The following is a 24,212-nucleotide window of genomic DNA, read 5'->3' as shown; positions in this document are numbered from 1 at the left end:
TACATTTTTTATTGTGAGCTCATTTTCAGAAAAGATTGTGTTTTTTAAGTGGGATTTCTATGTATCTGGGATGTGAAAGTATCACTTCAGGGCAGTTTCAGTGTATTTGGAAATAGGAAGAGGGGATATGGCTGGGGCAGTTGTTTCACTAGTCCTGAAAACGGTCCACGTTAATTTACTGGCTTACATTTCCTGTATCACAACTGCCCAGGCTAGGGATTTTGACTTCTCAAATTCCAGATAGATGGCAAGTTTCATCGCTATTTCTTAAGGCTGCTCTACACAGTGTGTGTGACTGAAGGAACACTTTGAAATTGCAGGCCTTATTCAAAGAGCTTTGCTCAAGATGTATTACTATGAGTGAACATTTAGACAGGGTTTCGATTTCCATATGGAAATGGGATTCCAGCTCCAAAACCTCTGAGCAGTACATGCTATGTAAAATCACATGGCCACTGACAGTGGCAGCTTCCCACTCTTGCTGTGATTTTTCCCTTGTTTCTCACACTTGGAGAACTTCCTTTTCTCTCCTTCAGAATCAATTCTACATTTAGTAATGTTTGCTTTTTAAAATAAAGCCTTTCTTTGAGTTTTTAGTGCATAGGGCCTATCATTTTAATCCACGATGTTCTGAACATTCTAGGATCATGAAATATGGATGTTATTATTCTTACTTGTCCTCCAACCACTTTCTTCCAATAATGGATTCCATGTCACCAGTCACAGGGGTGGGAATGTGACTCAGATCTGACCAGTTACCTTGTTCAATTCCCTTTGAGTATTATGTGATTGGCCTATGGGTGATCTCCTGATACAAGCAGAGGCAAATGGAATCTTCATGACTGATATGCAAATATTGGGAGAATGAAATGTTATTTTGAGCTAAAAAAAAAAAAAAAAAAAAAAGTAAGCCTGGACATGCCATTAGTCAACTTCTACTGCTTTTTAGAGTAAGCCATCTATCTGCACCATGAAAGAATGAGGCTAGCACTCAGAGGCAATCGGGGCCAATAGAGAAAAAGAAAGGATAGACAGCCATGCTTGAAGTCTTAAGCCTGGCATGTCCAGAGTCAGCTCAATTCCTGTTAAACACGCCAATGAACAAATTTTGCTGAAGCTAATTTGAATTCGGTTTCTATCACTTTCATCACCTGCATCTGACTTATGCACCAATAAATTAAAGTACATTGGAACTGAGATAAGAAACCATCAACATGGATTTCTTTTATTTATTTTTGGTAGGCCAGTTTGTCACGCATGACTTGACATGAGCAAAGCAAGTTCTAAGTTACGGGGCTGAGTTCTGGAGACGCTGCCAGTGAATGTCAGATCTCATCCGAGAGACAAAAGACAGAGTCACAGAATATAATCAAGGTCAAGTTCCAGTAATCGGAACAGAGACATTAAGAGGTGGGGTAGGGGAGATGCCAGAGTCAGGAACCAGGGAACAGGAATGAGAGAAAAACAAACAAGACAGCAGCAGCAGGCAGGGGTGTGGGCAGCACACCGAGGGCACAACTTAAAGCTGGAAGCCAGCTGAGCACTGCTTCCCAGCCTCTGTTTAAAGATCCCAGGGTAGCCTTCCCATTCCTGCCATGTGATGCTACCTGGTGTCTGAAAAATGAAGTCAGCATGAAATTGACTGCCAGGACAAGGAGTCCTTAAGCAAAAACGGCCTTAACTTTTTTTTTTTTGAGATGGAGTCTCGCTCTGTCGCCCAGGCTGGAGTGCAGTGGCCGGATCTCAGCTCACTGCAAGCTCGGCCTCCCGGGTTCCCGCCATTCTCCTGCCTCAGCCTCCCGAGTAGCTGGGACTACAGGCTCCGCCACCTCGCCCGGCGAGGTTAGCCAGGATGGTCTCGATCTCCTGACCTCGTGATCCACCCGTCTCGGCCTCCCAAAGTGCTGGGATTACAGGCTTGAGCCACCGCGCCTGGCCAACTTTTTTTCTTTTTTTTAAATTATGTATCACTCGAGTACCTAGACAGGCATCAAAATAAATGAGTTTCATGCTGATTATCAGTTTTCAAGGCAAATATCAAAGTGAATAACCTTCAGAAAGATGTGTCAAGATATAAGATACTTGTTTCTAAGTTAAGCAGATTCATGAGAAATGTACCTCTGGTTGTGATAACAATTTCAGTTAATTCTGATCAAAAAGGGACAGCTTCTTATCACCTCTGTGTTTACAACTATGGGTCAAATTTGAGGAGCACTAATGAGGGTTTCTAACAAGGCTTTTCAAAAAGTTGGAAGAATCAGAATGAACATTGAATATCTATCTCTGGAATAGGTTTTAATGATTAGTATTATAAAATGTCCCCATCTGCTTCTGAAGGAGTCTATCAACTCATTCATTCAGTAGTTATTGGAGAAACTACCAAATAATTGCTTATGTGTTGTGAGGGATGGAGAAAATTTGCCTTTAAGGAACTCAAAATCTACTTCAAGATGATGTTACCAAGATAAAAAATGGAATTATTTTAGGAACATCTTTTTATAACCAAACCCTATACATGTAAGCTATTTTCTGAGATGGTTTTTAGGGTTAGGTTTTGTTACGCATATTAAATCCCTTTATAGCTACTGTTTGCCTGCTTCAGTGAGGGATTATTGAGGGCCGAGATGAGGGGCTATGCCCATCCAATCTATATCACCAACACCTGGCATAATGTCTAGCACATACCGATCCTCAGTACATTTCTCTTGAACGGCTGGATGATAGTTCAAGGTTCCCCTCAGTTCCACGGTTGCTTGAGTCCCATAGCCATCCAATTACCTTCCATATTAAATTTCCCTTAAGATACATGGGTGGTAAGAAATGTAGTCTTTCAAAATGCCACTCAAAGTGTCAAGCATTCACTGGTATCACACTTTAAATGACATTATCTAGCAAGAACTTCTCTGCAGCATAACAGTCTCATTAAAAAGTCAAAATTGGTGCTCCATTTCTTCATCTTTTTAAATAATCGACATCGAATTTCCTTATAAGCATTTACTTAACAGGGAATAAAGACATCTAGTATGTATTTACTGTCATCCAAGAGTCAGCTGTTTAATGAGATACTTATTTTATCTCTAAGAAAACCTGGAGGCATTTGCACACTGTGGAATTATTTTACAAGTAGGTTTCAATACAACAATGGCAATATTTCTGTTTTGCAGATAAATGGCCCAAAACATTCAACATCCTCTTTCTCTTCTATCATGGGTAGAAAAAGAATTTCAGACTTCTATCTCTGTGCAATCTGCACTTAAATGAAGGTTGCCAATTATTAAGTATGTTAATGGGGATTTTCGGGACCAGAGTCTATCATAAGTAGTTTGCTCTATTTTAAATAAATATATGCAAGCCAAAAGAAAAAAATTAAAATCACTTGTGATTCCACATAACACTTCTGACTCCATATAAATTATATATAAATAATATAAATGTTATATGTTGTTTATATACAGGTATAATAAAAATATATAAAATTTCATCATATATAATTATATTCATATATAATACATATAATGTATATTAGTATAACTTTAGATGCATTTGCACATATAAATTTGCCTGTGAATTTTTAACCAAGCTAGATCTTATTATACACTAAATTTTCTTATTTAATACTTATTAAATATAAATATTATACATTAAATATTCCTATTTACTTAAAAATGTATTGTGAATATCTTTTCCCATTAACATGAACATATTTTTTCTTTATCATTTTTTAAATGACTTCATAGGGTTCCATGATATTAATATATTATAATTCACTCAACCAACTAGTAACCATTGTGCACAACTTCTTTCTCAAATCAGTGGAGAGACTCATTGCTCAACTCATCTCCATGAAGAGACTGTTGCACATGCCCATAATTACTTCTTAGAACAAATATCTAGAAACAAAATTGCTGGATCAAATGATTCACAAATTCTAATGACTCAGTAAATATTGCCTTTGTAAAAGTATTATCACTTTCCTTTTTCACCAGTCATATAGGAGGGTTCTCAATTCCCAAACTCTGACTTACTCCAAGTATGATTATTCTTTTTTGAGTCCTGAAGATTCAAATATTTGCCAGGTAAAAATAGTACTCCATTGTTGGTTTAATTTGTTTTATTTCATTATTAGTGAAGCTGATCTTATTTAGTACAGCTATTGTCCATTTATGTTTCTTCTTTTGTTTATTCACTATTTATATCATTTGTCCATTTTTCTATTATGCTTACTTTTTATTATTGGTCTTTGATGATAGGAGTAACAGCAACAGCTAACATTTAATGTGTATTGAGCATGACGCACTAGGCCCTGATTTAGGTGTTTTATGTTTAAACCCATCCTGTGAGGTAAGTGCTATTACTGTCTTTATTTTACAAATGAGGCTGCCAAGGCACAGGGGGATTGAGTAACTTGCTCAAGGTAACGTAAATAATGAATTAGGTATAGTGATGAGATTAACAATTCATCGTGTATATTACAAAGACTATTAACTGATCAACACGTGTTGAAAATGCTTCCCTTGGTTTATCATTCGTCATTTAATTTTTTTGTAGTGGTTTTTGCCTGCTAGGATTGCTTGACTCTGTTGCCATCAAACAAATGGGCTTTTATTTTATAGTTTCTGCGTTTGATAGCTTGATCACCTGAAGAATATATAAGTAAATATAATGCAAACACATTAAAAGCATTCAGACAGCATAGAAGAGTATAAAATAAAGAGTTAACTTATTTTTCATCCTTTGCCTGTATCATGATCCTAAACAGCAAAGGTATCTGATTTTAACCATTTATGGGTTTATTTTTTCTGATTGTTATTCTATGACTCTTAACAATATGCATACATTTTCATTTCTTGACTTAGCAACTCCACATAGCATCTGTTCATTTCCTAGTATGCCAGATGCAGAATTTTAGTTAGCTTCTCCCTTCTTTTCTTTCTCCTTTTTTCTGCTTAACTTCCACAAGAAATATCAGTTTTGGTTGTGAGCACCTTTATAACTTTAAGTAACATATTAATACTTCAACCTCTATTTCTTGATTTATCAACTTTAGACAGTATGTCTTAACTAAGTGATTCATTCCTAATAGAGGAAATCACATATAAAAATGGTTATTCTCTAACTTTCCTGGATCATAAAATGCCATATTTATGAAGAAATGCTTCACTAGAAGCAGATTTATCTTTACTCATTTTAATAAAACCAGAGAGATCTCTGTAAGTAGAATGAAAGATATTGATATAAATAAGGGTAGGAATTATATTTATATTTATATAGCATAGGCTATGTAGATTACAGGGCCTTTACAACCGTAATTACTTTATTACTCAGAATAATTCCGTAATGTATATGGAACAACTATTCTCACATTTTCTAGATCAATAAATTAGCATAGGGAGTTTATGGCCATACAAAATCACAGTAGTGGTCATCTAGGTCAGCAGTCCCCAGACTTTTCGGCACCAGGGAACTGTTTCGTGGAAGACAATTTTTCCATGGATTGGGGGAGGGGATGGCTTCGGGATGAAAGGCATTCTCAGGCATTAGATGCTCATAAGGAGTGTGCAACCTAGATCCCTCACATGCACAGTTCACAATAGGGTTTGTGCTCCTAGGAGAATCTAATGCCGCCCTTGATCTTACAGAGGCGGAGCTCAGGTAGTACTGCTCACTGGCCTACTGCTCACCTCCCGCTGTGTGACCCAATTCCTAATAGGCCACAGACCAGTGCTGGTCCACAGCCTGGGGGTTGAGGACCCCGATCTAGGTTTTGTTTTGTTGTGTTACTATCCAGCATCCACTTTTCCTTTATCATGGCAGTATTACCTGAGCAATAATTCCACCTTGCTCCAGTCTCAGCTCATGTTCTTCCAATGAAGCTGATTATATACCCTTGAACTCATGGAGCAGGTGACTTAGACCCAAACAAATAAATGCTGTACCTTTACTGGCCATAGTGATTATTCCAAGAGAAACTGCATCAGAATCTATGAAAGGTACTAAAATTTAGTCTGGGAATGGTGGAACAAAAATTCTTGATCAAATCTCCTGAAGAGACAGCCCTCGGAAATGCTGGCAGCCATCTTGTAACTAGAAGAGGGCGCTAACCATGAAGTTGAGCGAAGAAAGATTCCTGTTCGTTTCATTGGATCCTTGACTGAGCCATTTCTATTACTGGTTGTTCAGTTACATCAGCTAATACAGATTCCTTTTTTGTTTACCTCAGTTTGGGTTGGTTTCCTGTCAGCTGTAGTAATTGCTCAGTTAATTAGTGGCCATTTTGACACCAAATCTTCTGACTTTTAACCTAGGTTTCTTTCTACTCTATTATGCTGCTTCTGAAATTAAGGTTTTTGTTCAGGATTCAAAAACACACCCCTTGAGATCTCTTCCATATATCTTTTGCCATCCTTCATAGCCTATTAAATAACATTTAGAAAAGCAAATGTATCATGTGGAATTCATTTGTGAGGCAGTATGCATACATGTTTGAGCATGAATTCCCTTTATGTTTGAAATAACAGTATGAATTAGGGACAAGCTAATTTCAAAACTTTCATGTCAAATAAAGTTATTTGCATTTTAGCACAAACAATTCTGGATCATTTTAAATCACAGGAGCATAATATAGCACCCACCAGCTGCTGCTACGTACAAGAGTTGTGGCCATCAAATTTAATTATGTTAGGTATCTGAAATTCAGAGCACAGTTAACCCAAGAAACAGTATTATAATTAATCATATGCTTCTTAGATTAGCAAAGAAAAGCTGCTTTAATCTAAAATGTGGCTAAATACTAGAGCACTGTATTGCCACAATACTATTAAAAGTGTAAAAATACTAAAACTAAAAAAGATGGTTCTTAAGCAAGGGGGTTTGCTGGCAGATGAGAAGGTAAATAAAAGTATATGGCTATTTCAGAGGGGCTCTGGGGGCTTGGTCAAGGGTTATAGTCATCAATAATTAGGTTTCACATCAAAATGGAAAACTTTTTTTCCCATGACACAAGAATAACTCTATCACTGTTCTTAAACTTCAAAACCACACAAAGATGGAAGAAGAAAGGGAAAACACAAAAGAAGTTTCCATTTGTTCTTCTAAGACACACTTCAAGTACATAGAGTCTGCTTTCAAAAAGTTACTATCTAGACAGGCAAATATATATGTAAATCCAATGCTGTGCAGGGGTGAAGCAGAAGCTCAGCCTGTGGGCTGGAGGTTCCCAAAGAAGGAGACTGAGGGAATAGTTGAAAGACTTGATTAGACAGAACCAGAAGCTGAATTGGTGAACCCAAGAGGAGTGAGCCTTATCCAAAGGCAGCGAGATACCACCCAGAGAGTTGTGTCAGGGTGCTATACAGGGTCTAGTGTGAAGAGAAAGAAAAATGGAGAGACAATGTTTGAACTTTTAGACTGAAAGTCATAGAAGACCTTTAAATGATATGTAAATATGGCTTTCCTAAGGGAACCAGAAAATGGTTGGCAGAGAGTGTGTGGAGATAAGGCATTGCAAGGAGAGGAAATATACCTGTGTAAATAGATGTACAAAGAGAATAGTATGTGTGCTATAAATTAAGTTTAAGAAGCAAATGAGCAAGTGAGAATAAGTGAAGAGAATGGCACATGGAAATGTGCAAAAAGGAGGAAATGGTGAGCAGCAGACAGCACTGGTAGACAGCCTGGGCCAGGACATGGCAGTGCTATAGACCACTCAGTAGAGCTCATGGAAAGAAAGAGCTGGTATTCGAATATGTAAGCTTTGGAAGTGAAATGATTTTACTTAGGATTACCCTTTATTTTACATTGGAGCTCACTGGGATCACTGTACGATACCAGAATTGCCGAAGCTGAGGAGTACAAGATTTCAGCTAGAATGGCAACGTCTCATTCCTAGAAAGGAAGAGCTCTTGCCAAGGTACAAAACACATCTTCTTTTATTAAGACATTATGAAGACATGGGTAGAGAGGTAGGAGAGGCACCTGCAATACCAACCATGTATTGACCTGAGGAGATACTACATGGACTATTTCAAATGCTCCCAGGTTGGTGCTCAACAGCATCAACATTTATCCTTAGCGTCTGCACTTTTAATGGAAAACTACTGTGAATGGTAGTCCTGAAAGCAGAAAGGCCAAACCTTCCCTGGTTGTGTCGGCATGATTCTTTCCCAAGCTCATTTGCACTTTAGTGGTTTTGCTGTGCTTGGCCTTTTCCAACTTGGCAGCTCAGGAAGTAAAAATGAGGAACTCAGCAGATTTTAAAGAGTTTTACTCCAAATGTTCTTTTAACGCTAGTATTTCTTGGACAGGGATTTCTGATGTCCTAATTAATTGTTCTTGGTGTTTCTTTAAAAGCATCCTTTACCATTTGTGAATCTGCCTATGGCTTTTGCTCTTAATTTGCACTCGCTGATATTTTCATTTAAAGCAGGAAAGACACTTCTCCATGGTCAGGTGAAATGTAAGTATATTTGGAGACACACTTGAAAGTTGTTGAATTCACTGACAACTTGGGGGCAGCAGCCTTAAGAAATGTCAACTGGCGAAAAGAAAGAAAAAAAAAAGAGTAGTGCTGCTCTGTCATTTCCTACTCCCCTCTGTGAGATCTGACTTTTAACAATCTTTTGTTACTTCACAATACATTTTCAACTGCTTTTGAAGTAATTAACACCCAGAATAGAATCTTTTTGTCACATTTAATTATCAGATATCGACTTTCTTTTGGGATATCTGACAGTTGCCCAAAATGCTGGTCTTAATCTAAAACCAAGACGAGACCTCTGGCATAGTGAAAGCCACTGAAGTGGCATTTATTAAAGATAAATGGTAAGTGTCTAAAGGTGAGGTAAGGAAAGAGCACTGGCTCTCATCCCCCCACCCTAAAATCCTTCCAGCACAAAGGGAAATTGCACTGGTGCTGAGCTGAAGCTCCATCAGTTTCATCTGTCATGTGATTTTTTAAAGACGTATGCATTCCTATACAGCATTACCTTTGCATTGAGAAATAAAGAGTATTCTGACCCTTAGGTTCTGGCTCCAATCTGCCAATCTGCCCATAAATACAAGGGTTTCTATTAGTCTATTATCTGGAAAGTGACTTATATAAGGCAAAAAATTAAATGACATTGATTTGAAATGAAAAAAGCTCATTTATGTGCATTTTAGGAACCTTAAGTGAATCAGCTAAATATATGCATTGAGAAAAATAAGTTACCCTCTAGGTAATATCTTGTAATAAGCTGGAAACATAAAACCCATTAATAGTATTAGAAATTAGATGCCTAATGAATTGTGCCCATTATGGAGATTTTCTGTGATAACAATTCCTTGAAAAAAGCTAGAGACTGCCTGTAACTCCATGACATAAGAGAAAAGATACAAGTGAAAGCACATTTCACATGGTTAAAGAAACATAGGCCAAGTTCTGGTACTTACTATGTAAGGACTATGGCCACTGCATCATTCAACACACTCTCTCCAAACAAGAGTGTGTACAGGTCAAGGTCGACGTGCAGTTCATGGAAAATGGCCAGCACTGTCACTAGGAAGACACACACAAACATGCAGTTAGCTGGGATGCAGGCATGGAGTTTTCCTTGGCTATGGTCACTGCTCAAAAACATTAATTAAATGCTTATCTTCTCAAATCCAATGACTATACTAACACCAGACCTTTATTCAAAAAATATCTGATGCTTAGAGGCTTGTCTTGGCTCACTACTGCTTAAAGACAAAATTTGAGCTCCCAAGTACAAGTCTCCTATAATCTGCACCTTGTTTACCCTCCAGCCTCATCTCCCTCTGCCCCCTTTGCCTACACTTTGCTGCCTTTCTCAAGTCACACTGAAATTGCCATAATTTCCCAAACACACTGTGTAGTTTCTTAACTACCTTTGCATTTTGATTCCTTCTACTGTGGCAGCAATTCCCTTCTCATCCACTTGCTGCCATCCTCCTATTCCTTAAACACACACACACACACACACACACACACACACACACACACACACACACTTCTTGCTACTGAAGACTCATTTTTTCTCATTCTTTAAGAACCTTTCAAGTGTCCCCCTCCCAACCCTTCGACTGCCTCAGCAGAGACTTGACTCACTCCTTCCTGGATCCCAGCATTTGGATCAAATCACTGAACTTACCACAGAAAGGACTGGGAGCTCCCTAGAAATGGGGTTCATCTTTGGACACATGGTATTAGGCCATACTCAGTAACTGCTTGATGCATGAATGACTAAATGAATGAGTGAATGAATAAATGAAGTTGTTGCAATGGCCTACTCCTGTGAAGGGAGGAATGGTTCCACCTGGGTCTCATTCTGTCCGGAGATCACGCTCACCTATAAAGATGGACTCAGTGTTCTTAAGAACAGTACATGAGGATTTGTTTCTGGTTGCCTGCTACTATACGCCATGTTCTTGTATTGAGCCTCTGTGAATACATTAGGGCAGTCAATAATCACATGCTGATTATCTGTGTTCATCAAAACTATTCAATATCTTGACATTTAAAACAGTTAAGCAGAGTGTGAACAGCAATCATTAGGAAAATGATCCATTGAATTAATTGCCAAGGGGGAAAGAGATAGGTTGAAAATGATACTGATGGCAAATGTTTAAGGCAGAGTGGGTATTTTTAATTCTGTTTTTTCCTATTTCATGGATGGTGAGGTTAGTAACTGTGTTGTACAAAATGGTGCTACGAGGGAATAAAAGCAAGAAAGTCAAGTTGACTTTGAAGGTTTTATAGGTAGGATTAAGAAGTCTGGAGCTTGTTCTTTCATAATAGAGAGTGATTAAGAGTTTTAATAAGACAAATGACACAATCTGAACCTTGGAAATAAAGTTCAGGCAGAAGGGCAGAGGGCAGAATGGACACATGGCTGGAGGCTTTCCCAGTAATTCTGGTAAGAGATGAGTTGTACCAGGACAGGAAGAGGCCCGGATTCATGCTCCCAAACTCTTATATCTTCATTGTCTTGGGTTCTAATAGACCAATGACCACCGTGCTTTGTACTTCACAAATGTACCTCACTGGTTTTCATCTTCCCTGTGTGCCACAAGCCCTTAGCACAGTGATGCAACATCATAAGCCTTTAATGAGTGAACGAATAAGAGATACCATCAAGGAGGATATAGCAGAGGTGACAGCACCCCAGAGATATTTGAGATGGAAAATTGGTGGGTGTTGGTGCTTGGGAGGAAGCAAGGAATGACTCTGGATTTTGATCTATCATACAACATTAAATATAGTCGATATTAAATAGCAATGTATTGTACACTTCATTGCTAAGAGAGCAGATTTTAAGTGTTCTCAGTACAATGACAAAAGCATGTGAGCTAATACATACGTTAATCAGCCTGATTTAGCTATTCTGCAAGATATGCATATTCCAAAAAATTCTACTGTATACCATAATATATACAATTTTTGTCAATTAAAAAGTTTTTTTTAAGAAGCTACTGCAAAATCCAAAAAAAGAAAGAAAATGCCATGAATTGACATGACAATTGGCCAGATCCAATTTTATCAGGCATAGAATCAATTTTATTATTCTAGTTGAATAGGTCCTATTAATCATGATAGGTAAAATGGCAGAGATCTGCTTTCTACTAGCATGAAGCTGTTAACATTTGCCACAACCTTTAGACGTTGCAGGTGGTGGGAGGGAGGAAGCAAACACTTCTGCTAAGTAATCTCTTTCTCCTTTTTGGATAGAGTTAAGACACTGCATCTACCTAAAACAAAAAGGTTACAGTGGGATTTGGTTAGCAACATTTTCCTTTTGCTAGGATTTTGTGGAATAAAAGTAACTTTTTAAAACTAGAACATTCTATCGTGGCCTCTCTACTGTTAACTTTAGTCTCTGTAGCTGTTCATTTGTATCATCAAGCTCTGAAAAGGACTTGCAGCCCATCTCCACTTCCATGGAGGTTTCCTAGGCCCACGAAAAGGAAGGTAAGGCCCTTACCCCATCTCCCCACTTACGGAGCCCCTCTGCCCTATGGGGAAGACTCTACATCTGTCTAACGAAAGCTTTGAGCTTTGAAGAGGAAAGGCTTTTAATTGAATATCCAGTTTTGTTCACAACTGCTCTGACATTCCCACAATTCCTTTTGAACAAAGAACTGAACTCCATTTCATAAACGATGTCCCACACACAAGAGAAAACTGTTACTTTGCACATTCTTGTCTACCCTGTGAAGAAATGGAATAGTTTTGAAATAAAGCTAGGCAGTGTGTCCTACAAGAGGGAGTATTTTGCTGGGAACACAAAGAGTCGAATAGGTGAGTCAGGAAATTAGTCACCCACTCTGCTGCTGAGCTTGGAGCTTTAAAAAAAACTCATTTTATTAGCTCCCTTGCAGGGCTCAATCTTATATGCAATGTCCAAGACTCTCTGCAGCACCTCCCCAGGAGAGAATCTTCGGGACAGCCGTGGACATGCACATACCAACTCTGCCCACACCTTGCTAGGTTGGTAAGGATAACCTAGGTCCAAGGCAGGACTAAAAGTCAACGCCCATGTAAGTGAGAGTTCTTGGGACCACAAGAGGAAAACACTCTGGACATTGTGTGGATAGGAAGGGGAAAAGATGCAATCCGATTTCTTAAACTTTTGATTTTATCAGACAATTTGGTCATTTTGTCTTTATCTTACTTTAGTTCCACTCATCTTTTAGTGGCAGATTCTCATGCTTCACTTGTGGCTTGGAGTTCCTTCTCCTCTACATACCCTCTTCCTACCTGATGTTGTAGCGAGAGAAAAATTCACTTTGTCTTTCAAATTGATAATAAAAGATACAAGCACATATGATCTTATGCTCAAGTAGATGAACATGCATGCACACACACACACACGCACACACACACACACACACACCCCTACCTCTAGGTAAGCATAGTAGAGGAATGTGATAACTGAGAAATACTACTGAATCCCTGGAGATCTCTGAGAAAATAATTTCAACCATCAAATGGTAAAGGTCTTTGAGGGGAACGAGTGAGGAGCCAGTGGTATGGACTGCACTCTGAGAAGCTTTTGATAAAGGATGAAGAGAGAAAAATCCATAACCTGTGAGGTCTAAGTGAGGCTTTCTCTTAGACATCTAATTTATAGGTTGACAAGAATAAGCCAGAGGAAAGAGAGGTTGAAGACAGAGAAAAAGGATGAGAAAACTGCTGGAGCAAGGTCTGGAGAAGGCAGAAGAAAACTGAAAGGCAGATGGGGAATGCATCTTTTCAGGAAAGTAAGATCATCTGCTGAGAGTCAGGAGAGAAACACATGAGTTAGAGGCTAGAGGAGGGTTGAAAATATGCAGAATACCTTGGAGGCAGATAATGCAAGTTTCATGAAACACTGCTAGGGTCAAACACAGGACAATTTTCAATCTGTAAGAGAAAACTGTAACACTAAAATGATACAATATTTTGATTTCTTCATCATACCAAGGGTCTTTTCCCCTACTACAACTCTATTACAGCATCAAAACTAATCCTTTTTCATCTCAAAGATGATAACCACACCACCTAGTGATAAAAATACAGAGAGTGACTACATGACTCCATGAGTATCTCAATGTATTTACTCTTAGATGTTTTACAATTTTTTTTAAAGTGCTGTCTTTTCAACTGACCACTTTCTTGATGCCCTTTCAGAACTTCCAAGTCTTTAGGGTGATTTAGTGACAGACCCTTCCCTAGAATCTCCATTAGCAGCTCTGTGACCCCTATTTTCTAAGTGTTTTATGAGGAATTTAAATTTCAAATGATATTTTAATGTGGCAGCTCTCAGCAACCTAGCACAAGATCAGCCTGGGTCGAAGGACAATAACATGGAATAGTTCCTACCCCCGTCCTCCTATGTTGTCATTCAGCATTGTCAAAATGCTGGCTCTCCCTTGGAGAGTGCTCTCTATGGTTTTCTGTGCAAATCAGTATGTATGACACTTGTCCATGACACATAGAGAATCAAAAACATCTGAAGCTTTTGCAGCTGAATCGGTGTCAGGCCTGACAGGTGTAGAACCTTGGTATTCTCATAACCGAGGTAGCATTTTTCCATTTCCAAAAAATGATTATTGTGAAAATGTATTTTCTTTTTCTAAGAAGGAGGATGGAGGAGGAAATTCTCCTGTAACTTTTCCTACTTTCCTGAAATATTGTATACAGTGAGATCTGAAGGAGAGGCTTTCAAAAAAGTTGTGGTATCTGGGTGCAGGCTGAAATATGGGAATTATTTTGAGAACTATTAAATTCTCAGCAAAGATTCAGCAGCAAAATTGATGCATGGATTGATTTTGCCAGTCAAGTTTTGTCAATCGTAATCCTAGAATACAAGTGAAAAGACTAACTCTTCTGAGTCAGAGAAACAATACCAGATTACAAAGCTAATGACTAGTTGTTCAATTTATTGAGGTCATTCTAAATTTTAAGTTACACAAAACATCATGAAGAATTTAGCCCTAAAACTTTGCAATTTTATTTTAAACATCAATATGCTATATCATTTTGGTACTGAGGTAATAATGGAGAATATATGATATGCATGCACACATTTGTAGCCTTCCTCAAACAGGGTTCCTTGGGGAAAACAAGCTCTTAAGCCCAAGAGCAATGGCTTCAAAGTGTGGCCCAGGGACCCCTGGAGGTTCCTGAGACCTATCCAGGAAGATCCTCAAGGTCAAAACTATTTTCATAATAACAAGAATATGTTACTTGCATTTTTTATTCTAATTCTTTCATTAGTGTACAGTGGAATTTTCCAGAGGCTACATGATGCAACAGATTTAATGCAGAAGCAAGATATGAGAATCCAGCTGTCTTCTGTTGCACTATATGTTAAAGAGCTTTGCAGAAATGTGAAACAATGCCACTCTTCTAATTTTTTTGTTTTGGAAAATAAACTTTTGGTGAAAATATGTTATTTATATTAACATGCAAATGTTTTGCGATTGTTATTTTAAATACATTAATAAAAACATGTTTTAGAATTTGTTTTAATTTCTAATATGGTAAATATTTTTTATTTATTCATTTTATTTTTTGAGACTGAGTCTCGCTCAGTTGCCCAAGCTGGAGTGTAGTGGCGCAATCTCAACTCACTGCAACCTCTGCCTCCCGGGTTCAAGTGATTCTCTTGCCTCAGCCTCTTGAGAAGCTGGGACTACAGGTGCCTGCCACCACGCCTAGATAATGTTTGAATTTTTAGTAGAGACGGAGTTTCACCATCTTGGCCAGACTGCTCTTGAACTCCTGACTTCAGGGGATCTGCCCACCTTGGCCTCACAAAGTGCTGGGATTACAGCATGAGCCACTGCGCTTGGTCTCTAGTATGGTAAATATTGATAGATACATCTCACATAAGCAAAAACTCTTGGGGGTCTTTCTTAATTGCAAAGGTTTTGATACCCAAAATCTTGAGAACCACTGCCCTAAGCCATTTGTTATATGCAATGAATTAACTTGTTTCCTCTCTGTTGAGAATGATACTAGCTAAGCACATCCTTGAGAGAAATGAGAAAATATTCCCTCAAATCATCTTCGGTAGAGCTTAATTCCCTTGTTGAGAAGGGCTCCTGAGATCTTAGTATCTTTTGCCATGCAATAACCAGCTGATTATTTTGGTATACATGTAGGGGATTTCTAATAACTTTTAAATGAGGAAAATTATTCTTTTTACATTAACTCCACTATCTAGAAACTCCATTTCTAGAATCATATTTCTGTTGCTGGTATTTATATTTGTTTAAGCCTTTTTTTTTTTTTTTTTTGAAATGTAAGTGCTTTCTGGGCAGAGATTTATTATGGGTGCATAATAAAAATACTGACAATCCCACATCTATCCCTTGACTTCAAACATGGCTGAGTGGTGTTTGAGAATAACCAATTTCCTTTTTTTGATGAAAAACCAGAAATATAATCCCTAGCAGTCACTGAGAGTAGAAAAAGGTAACCAGAAGGTCATGTGGTTTGGCATTAAGAAAAGTAGGATATATTAAGACTGGAAAGGGAGAAACTGGAAGATCAATCCAGGTGGGGAATGTTTTCCAGGTCTTATATCTGGGAACTTATGGACTGAAATCTGCGGGCACTTTACCTAGTGTTTTAAAATCTTCCCCAAGGGTACCTACATCAGAGATATTCTAAATTTAACATTAGCAAAGAACATAAACATTTAACAAAGATTCAATTTTCTCACCAATGAGGTTTAATGAGCCATGGTGAAGTTTAACAGGGAATCTGTGCAACATGCCCAGTATCTGAGTGATGATGACTCACCCCTTCATACAAGCATTTTCCAATTAGGATTATCACTTCAGCATTTTTCCTTTCTAAAAATGAAAACGGTGGGCAAGGGCTTATCTACAAATCATGAAAAAACATTAAACAAAGCTCTATGGAATAAAAAAGCAGCAGCCATAGTTAGGATGGGTCACCAAAAAAAAAAAAAAAAAAAAAAAAAAAAAAAAAAAAATCAACACTTGGAGGTAAAAATATCACTGTGACCCATGACATGTAAGAACTGTGAGGAAAGAGACATGTTCAAAAGGCAACTGTGTTAGTCATGATCATGGTACACACAAAATAAGAGGGCTTCCCAAACAAGTTTTTTCTCTTGCTACAAAAAGATATGAAACAAGCAGATTTCTTGTACCATCACTTCCCAACCAGTGGATCAGGACCCGGAGGGACATTACAGAACTGTTTCAAAGTGGAAGATGACCATGCCGGTTCCCTAAATAGATTAGAAAGTTGCCAAGGGTAAACAAGAGTAATATTGAAAAGAGTCAACATTGGGCCTGTATGAGATACAGGGAAGAAAAAAGACAGAAAGAGATTGGTCATATCATAAATCTCCTATCCCTGTCATCACCCTACGTGGTAAGCTGAAGAATGCACTCATCCTCAGAGCATATGAATATATTGCCTTGCATGCCAAAAGGAGCTTTGAAGGTGTACTTAAGGTTATTGATATGGTTTGGCTGTATCCCCACCCAAATCTCATCTTGAATTGTAGCTCCCATAATTCCCACATGTCATGGGAGGGACCCGGTGGGAGATAATTGAGTCACGAGGAGCAGGTCTTTCCTGTGCTGTTCTTATGATAGTGAATAAGTCTCACGAGCTCTGAGGGATTCATAAAGGGAAGTTCTGCTACACAAGCTCTCTCTTGCCTGCCACCGTGTAAGACATAACTTTGCTCCTCATTTGCCTTCCACCATGATTGTGAGGGCTCCCCAGCCATGTGGAGCTGTGAGTCAATTAAACCTCTTTCCTTTATAAATTAGCTGGTCTTGGGTATGTCTTTATCAGCAGTGTGAGAACAGACTAATACAGTTATGGACCTTAAAGTAGGCAGATCATGTTAGATTACCTGGGCAGGTCCAACCTAATCACCTGAGCTCTTAAGAGCAGAAAAAGTTTTTAGGCTATAGTCAGAGAGATGTAACTGAGGAAATGTGAAAGAAAGGGAAAGTTGGGAAGATCCCAAGTGTGAGAAGGATCCAACACACTGTTCCTGGCTCTGAGATGTAGGGGATCACTTGCAAGGGCCAGAGAGAGAGAAACCTCTTGGAGCCAAGCGTGACCTCAACTTTCAGCCCCAAGGAAATAGAGACCTTGGTCTTCTGATGGGAAGAAACTTCATTCTGTCAACAACCTGAACCTAGAGCTTCCTGATGAGAGTCCTACCAGGCAGTAGGTTGATTTTTGCCTTGTGAGACTCTAATCCAAGAACCCAATTGAGCCAACCTGGACTTCTGACCTATGGAACTGTGAGGTAATACATTTGTGCTGTCTTAAGCCACTAAGTTTGTGGCAATTTCTCATAGCAGTTCTATCAAACAAATATACTCTGTTCCTCTCTTACAGTAAGAATGACAAAATGGTGGGGAGGCCAAGCTCCCAGACATTTGACTTTTCAATGAGTTAATGAGTGAGATGTGGCTGGAGTGTTCTCTTAGCTATAGCACAGCCTCTGCTCCCCTTACCCCACCACTGGCAGGAAAGAAGTAAGTCACTTAAACAAATCCATGTTTTAGGTTATGCTTAGCAAGGAAAAACCTGGACCAATAACAAGGCTGTAGATTTTCAAATATGTGTGCCTTTTAGGTCCTCTGTTGCTGATGTAATTATCCATGTGTATCCTTCTTGGTGCCATCGTCACAGGCCACAGATCACTCATTTACTCAGAATGCACCATTTTATAGCTCATCAAATCACTTTATTTGCCAGTTTTTACCCTATCTGGGCTACACTGTTGAGTTCAATCACTATGAAGAATTGGTGATGAGATGGGAATGGTGAAGTCCAAACTAGGATGGAAGGTTAACAAACCGGGCAAGCCAAGTCTAAGGGGAGCAAGCCAAAAGTCATAAAGCAGCTCTCAACATAGAAACAAACAATGGCCATTTTAATTTTCTTTTTGAGCCTTTTTGTATTTTCTAAAATTTCTACAATAAATGTGCACTATTTTTAGAATTAGAAAAGACAGCAACCTACTTACGAAACTGGTAAAACTTAACAAGAACATAAAGCATGGAACTCAGAGTCTCTTCCTCATGGCCCCACATGCTGTCTGTGAGGACCTGGCCTTCCTCAGGATTTCTCCCTGGGCTTCCACACTGCTTGACCCCACTGTGGGACCTGGCACTGTGAATCCTTCCTGTCTCTCTAAATGCTTTCCTCCTTTGTTTTGAGGAGACTAGCCCCTTGTGATTTTCCTTTAACCCGTCCAGGTTTTCTTCAGTCTCCTTTGTAAACCCATCCCTTTAATATAGGTGTTGCCCAGGAAAACATCTCCAATCCCCTTCTCACTTTGTAAACTCAACTTGAGTAATTTCATCAACATCTGGTGATGTCAATCTCTAGTCCATCCCTTCCTCTATTTTTAGTAGAGACAGGGTTTCCTTATGTTGGCCAGGCTGGTCTTGAACTCCTGACCTTGAATGATCCACCCATCTCGGCCTCCCAAATCACAGCTGGAATTACAGGTGTGAGTCACTGTGCCCAGCCTCCTCTTCCTCAGCTATAGACTCCCATATCCAACCATTGCCAAGACAACTCCAGTGGGTGTTGTTCTACCTGAACAACTACTTATCAAGCACCTGTTGTCTGCCTGGCACTGTGCATAGATGTCTTACAGATTCTCTACCCGCTAACTAGCCTCAGCAACTCTGCTGCTCTTGTACTTGAATTACCATCTCAAGGAGTGGAACCATCACTGATCCACAAACTTTATGTTTGTACTTTTTAGTGGTGTGATTTATCTTATTTACAATAGAAAAATCTCCAACTTTAGAGAATATAATATTAAGAGGCAAGCCACATTTTGTAGTTCAGTGTTTTACAAGGTCAGGCAAGGAGAGAAAAAGAAACCAGTTTCAGAAATGTTCTATTGTACTAAATACTGCAGCATAAACTAGCTCTGTCATTTCTGGAATTTTAGCCTTCTAGTAATCCTTTCTGGACTGAAAAATAATATAAGAATGAAGACGTTCAGTTGTAGATAAAATACTTATATGAAAGTAGCATTTTGAGATCGTTCCAACATGGCCAAATATGAACAGCTCCAGTCTACAGCTCCCAGCATGAGCAATGTAGAAGACGGGTGATTTCTGCATTTCCAGCTGAAGTACCGAGTTCATCCTACTGGGACTTGCTGGACAGTGGATGCAGCCCACGGAGTGAGCTGAAGCAGGATGGGGCATCACCTCACCCGGGAAGCACAAGGGGTCAGGGAATTCCATTTCCTAGCCAAGGGAAATCATGACAGACAGTACCTGGAAAATTGGGACTCTCCCACCATAATAGTGCGCTTTTCTAGTAGTCTTAGCAATCGGCACACCAGGAGATTATATCCCGCACCTGGCTTGGTGGGTCTCATGCCCACAGAGCCTTGCTAAGTCCAAGATTGAACGGCAAGGCGGCAGCCAGGCTGGGGGAGGGCGTCCACCATTGTTGAGGCTTGACTAGGTAAACAAAGTGTCCGGGAGGCTCAAACTGGGTGGAGTCCACCGCAGCTCAAGGACGCCTGCATGCCTCTGTAGACTCCACCTCTAGGGGCAGGGCATAGCTGAACAAAAGGCAGCAGAAACTTTTGCAGACTTAAACGTCCCTGTCTGACAGCTTTGAAGACAGTAGTGGTTCTCCTAGCACGGAGTCTGAGATCTGAGAACTGACAGACTGCCTCCTCAAGTGGGTCCCTGAGCCCCAGTAGCTTAACTGGGAGATACCTCCTAGTAGGGGCCAACTGACACCTCATACAGCTGAGTGCCCCTCTGAGACGAAACTTCCAGAGGAAAGATCAGGTAGCAACATTTGCTGTTCTGCAATATTTGCTGTTCTGCAGCCTCCGCTGGTGATACCCAGGCAAACAGGGTCTGGAGAAGACCTCCAGCAAACTCCGACAGACCTGCAGCTGAGGGTCCTGACTCTTAGAAGGAAAACTAAGAAACAGAAAGGAATAGCATGAACACCAACAAAAAGGACATTCACACCAAAAACCCATCTGTAGGCCACCATCATCAAAGACCAACGGTAGATAAAACCACAAAGATGGGGAGAAACCAGAGCAGAAAAGCTGAAAATTCTAAAAATCAGAGTACCTTTTCTCCTCCAAAGGATCGCAGCTCCTCACCAACAATGGAACAAAGCTGAACAGAGAATGACTTTGACGAGTTGACAGAAGTAGGCTTCAGAAGTTCGGTAATAACAAACTTCTCTGAGCTAAAGGAGGATTTTCGACCCCATCGCAAGGAAGCTAAAAACCTTGAAAAAAGTTTAGATGAATGGCTAACTAGAACAAACAGCATAAAGAAGACCTTAAATGACCTCATGGAGCTGAAAACCATGGCACAAGAACTGCATGACACATATGCAAGCTTCAGTAGCCAATTTGATCAAGTGGAAGAAAGGGTATCAGTGATTGAAGATCAAATGAATGAAATGAAGTGAGAAGAGAAGTTTAGAGAAAAAAGAGTAAAAAGAAACGAACAAAGCCTCCAATAAATATGGGACTATGTGAAAAGACCAAATCTATGTTTGATTAGTGTACCTGAAAGTGATGGGGAGAATGGAACCAAGTTGGAAAACACTCTTCAGTATATTATCTAGGAGAACTTCCCCAACCTAGCAAGGCAGGCCAACATTCAAATTCAGGAAATACAGAGAACACCACAAAGATATTCCTCGAGAAGGGCAATCCTGAGATACATAACGTCAGATTCCCCAAGGTTGAAATGAAGGAAAAAATGTTAAGGGCAGCCAGAGAGAAAGGTCTGTTACCCACAAAGGGAAGCCCATCAGACTAACACTGGATCTCTCAGCAGAAACTGTACAAGCCAGAAGAGAGTGGGGGCCAATATTCAGCATTCTTAAAGAAAAGAATTTTCAACCCAGAATCTCATATCCAGCCACACTAAGCTTCATAAGTGAAGGAGAAATAGAATATTTTACAGACAAGCAAATGCTAAGAGATTTTGTAACCACCTGGCCTGCCTTACAAGAGCTCCTGAAGGAAGCACAAAACATGGAAAGGAACAACTGGTACCAGCCATTGCAAAACCATGCCAAATTGTAAAGACCATCGATGCTAAGAAGAAACTGCATCAACTAACGAGCAAAATAACCAGCTAATATCATAATGACAGGATCAAATTCACACATAACAATATTAGCCTTAAATGTAAATGGGCTAAATGCCCCAATTAAAAGACACAGACTGGCAAATTGGATAAAGAGTCAAGACCCATCAGTGTGCTGTATTCAGGAGACCCATCTCACATGCAGAGACACACACAGGCTCAAAATAAAGGGTGGAGGAAGATCTACCAAGCAAATGAAAAACAAAAAAACGCAGGGGTTGCAATCCTAGCCTCTGATAAAACAGACTTTAAACCAACAAAGATCAAAAGAGACAAAGAAAGCCATTACATAATGGTAAAGGGATTGATTCAACAAGAAGAGCTAACTATCCTAAATATATATGCACCCAATACAGGAGCACCCAGATTCATAAATGAAGTACTTAGAGACCTACAAAGAGACTTAGACTCCCACACAATAATAGTGGGAGACTTTAACACTGTCAACATTAGACAGATCAACAAGTCAGAAAGTTAACAAGGATATCCAGGACGTGAACTCAGCTCTGCACCAAGCGGACCTAATAGACATCTACAGAACTCTCCACCCCAAATCAACAGAATATACATTCTTCTCAGCACCACATGGCACTTATTCCAAAATTGACCACATAGTTGGAAGTAAAGCACTCCTCAGCAAATGTAAAAGAACAGAAATTATAACAAACTGTTTCTTAGACCATAGTGAAATCAAATTAGAACTCAGGGTTAAGAAACTCACTCAAAACCACTCAACTACATGGAAACTAAACAACCTGCTCCTGAATGACTACTGGGTAAATAGTGAAATGAAGGCAGAAATAAAGATGTTCTTTGAAACCAATGAGAACAAAGACACAACATACCAGAATCTCTGGGACATATTTAAAGCAGTGTGTAGAGGGAAATTTATAGCACTAAATGCCCACAAGAGAAAGCAGGAAAGATCTAAAACTGACATCCTAACATCACAATTAAAAGAACTAGAGAAGCAAGAGCAAACACATTCAAAAGCGAGCAGAAGGCAAGAAATAACTAAGATCAGAGCAGAACTGAAGGAGATAGAGACACAAAAAATGCTCCAAAAAATCAGTGAATCCAGGAGCTGGTTTTTTGAAAAGATCAACAAAATTGATAGACCGCTAGCAAGACTAATAAAGAAGAAAAGAGAGAAGAATCAAATAGACACAATAAAAAATGATAAAGGGGATATCACCACCAATCCCACTGAAATAAAAACTACCATCAGAGAATACTATAAACACCTCTGTGCAAATAAAGTAGAAAGTCTAGAAGAAACGCATAAATTCCTGGACACATGCACCCTCCCAAGACTAAACCAGGAAGAAGTTGAATCCATGAATAGACCAATAACAAGCTCTGAAATTGAGGCAATAACTAATAGCCTACCAATCAAAAAAAGTCCAGGACCAGATGGATTCACAGCCAAATTCTACCAGAGGTACAAGGAGGAGCTGATACCATTCCTTCTGAAACTATTCCAATCAATAGGAAAAAACGGAATTCTCCCTAACTCATTTTATGAGGCCAGCATCATCCTGATACCAAAACCTGGCAGAGACACAACAAAAAAAGAGTATTTTAGACCAATATCCCTGATGAACATCGATGCAAAAATCCTCAATAAAATACTGGCAAGCCAAATCCAGCAGCATATCAAAAAGCTTATCAAGTTGGCTTCATCCCTGGGATGCAAGGCTGGTTCAACATATGCAAATCAATAAACGTAATCCATCATATAAACAGAACCAAAGACAAAACCACATTATTATCTCAATAGATGCAGAAAAGGCCTCTGACAAAATTCAAGAGCCCTTCATGCTAAAAACTCTCAATAAACTAGGTACTGATCGGACATATCTCAAAATAATAAGAGCTATTTATGACAAACCCACAGCCATATCATACTGAATGGGCAAAAACTGGAAGCATTCCCTTTGAAAACTGGCACAAGACAGGGATGCCCTCTCTCACCACTCCTATTCAACATAGTGTTGGAAGTTCTAGCCAGGGCAATCAGGCAGGAGAAAGACATACAGGCTATTTAATTAGGAAATGAGGAAGTCAAATTGTCCCTGTTTGCAGATGACATGATTGTATATTTAGAAAACCCCATTGTCTCAGCCCAAAATCTCCTTAAGTGGATAAGCAACTTCAGCAAAGTCTCAGGATACAAAATCAATATGCAAAAATCACAAGCATTCCTATACACCAATAACAGACAAACAGAGAGCCAAATCATGAGTGAACTCCCATTCACAATTGCTTTCAAAGAGAATAAAATACCTAGGAATCCAGCTTACAAGGGATGTGAAGGAGCTCTTCAAGGAGAACTACAAACCACTGGTTAAAGAAATAAAAGAGGACACAAACAAATGGAAGAACATTCCTTGCTCATGGATAGGAAAAATCAATATCATGAAAATGGCCATACTGCCCAAGGTAATTTATAGATTCAATGCCATCCCCATCAAGCTACCAATGACATTCTTCACAAAATTGGAGAAAACTACCTTACAGTTCATATGGAACCAAAAAAGAGCCCACATTGCCAAGAC

General features: G+C 39.2%; 1 protein-coding gene across 2 annotated transcripts in view; it reads right to left on the bottom strand.

Annotated features, from left to right (window-relative positions):
* SLC9A9 (solute carrier family 9 member A9) overlaps positions 1–24,212 on the bottom strand; it is a 602,343-nt gene that overhangs the window by 380,723 nt on the left and 197,408 nt on the right. For both annotated transcript variants that reach the window (XM_010381303.2, XM_030929287.1), the window contains exon 6: positions 9,430–9,535. In XM_010381303.2, the coding sequence (XP_010379605.1) occupies positions 9,430–9,535 (106 nt within the window). The remainder of the gene's footprint in view (positions 1–9,429; positions 9,536–24,212) is intronic.

This window comes from Rhinopithecus roxellana, chromosome 1 (assembly GCF_007565055.1).
Source record: "Rhinopithecus roxellana isolate Shanxi Qingling chromosome 1, ASM756505v1, whole genome shotgun sequence".
Taxonomy (NCBI): domain Eukaryota; kingdom Metazoa; phylum Chordata; class Mammalia; order Primates; family Cercopithecidae; genus Rhinopithecus; species Rhinopithecus roxellana.
This window is presented reverse-complemented; position numbering and strand designations above follow the sequence as displayed.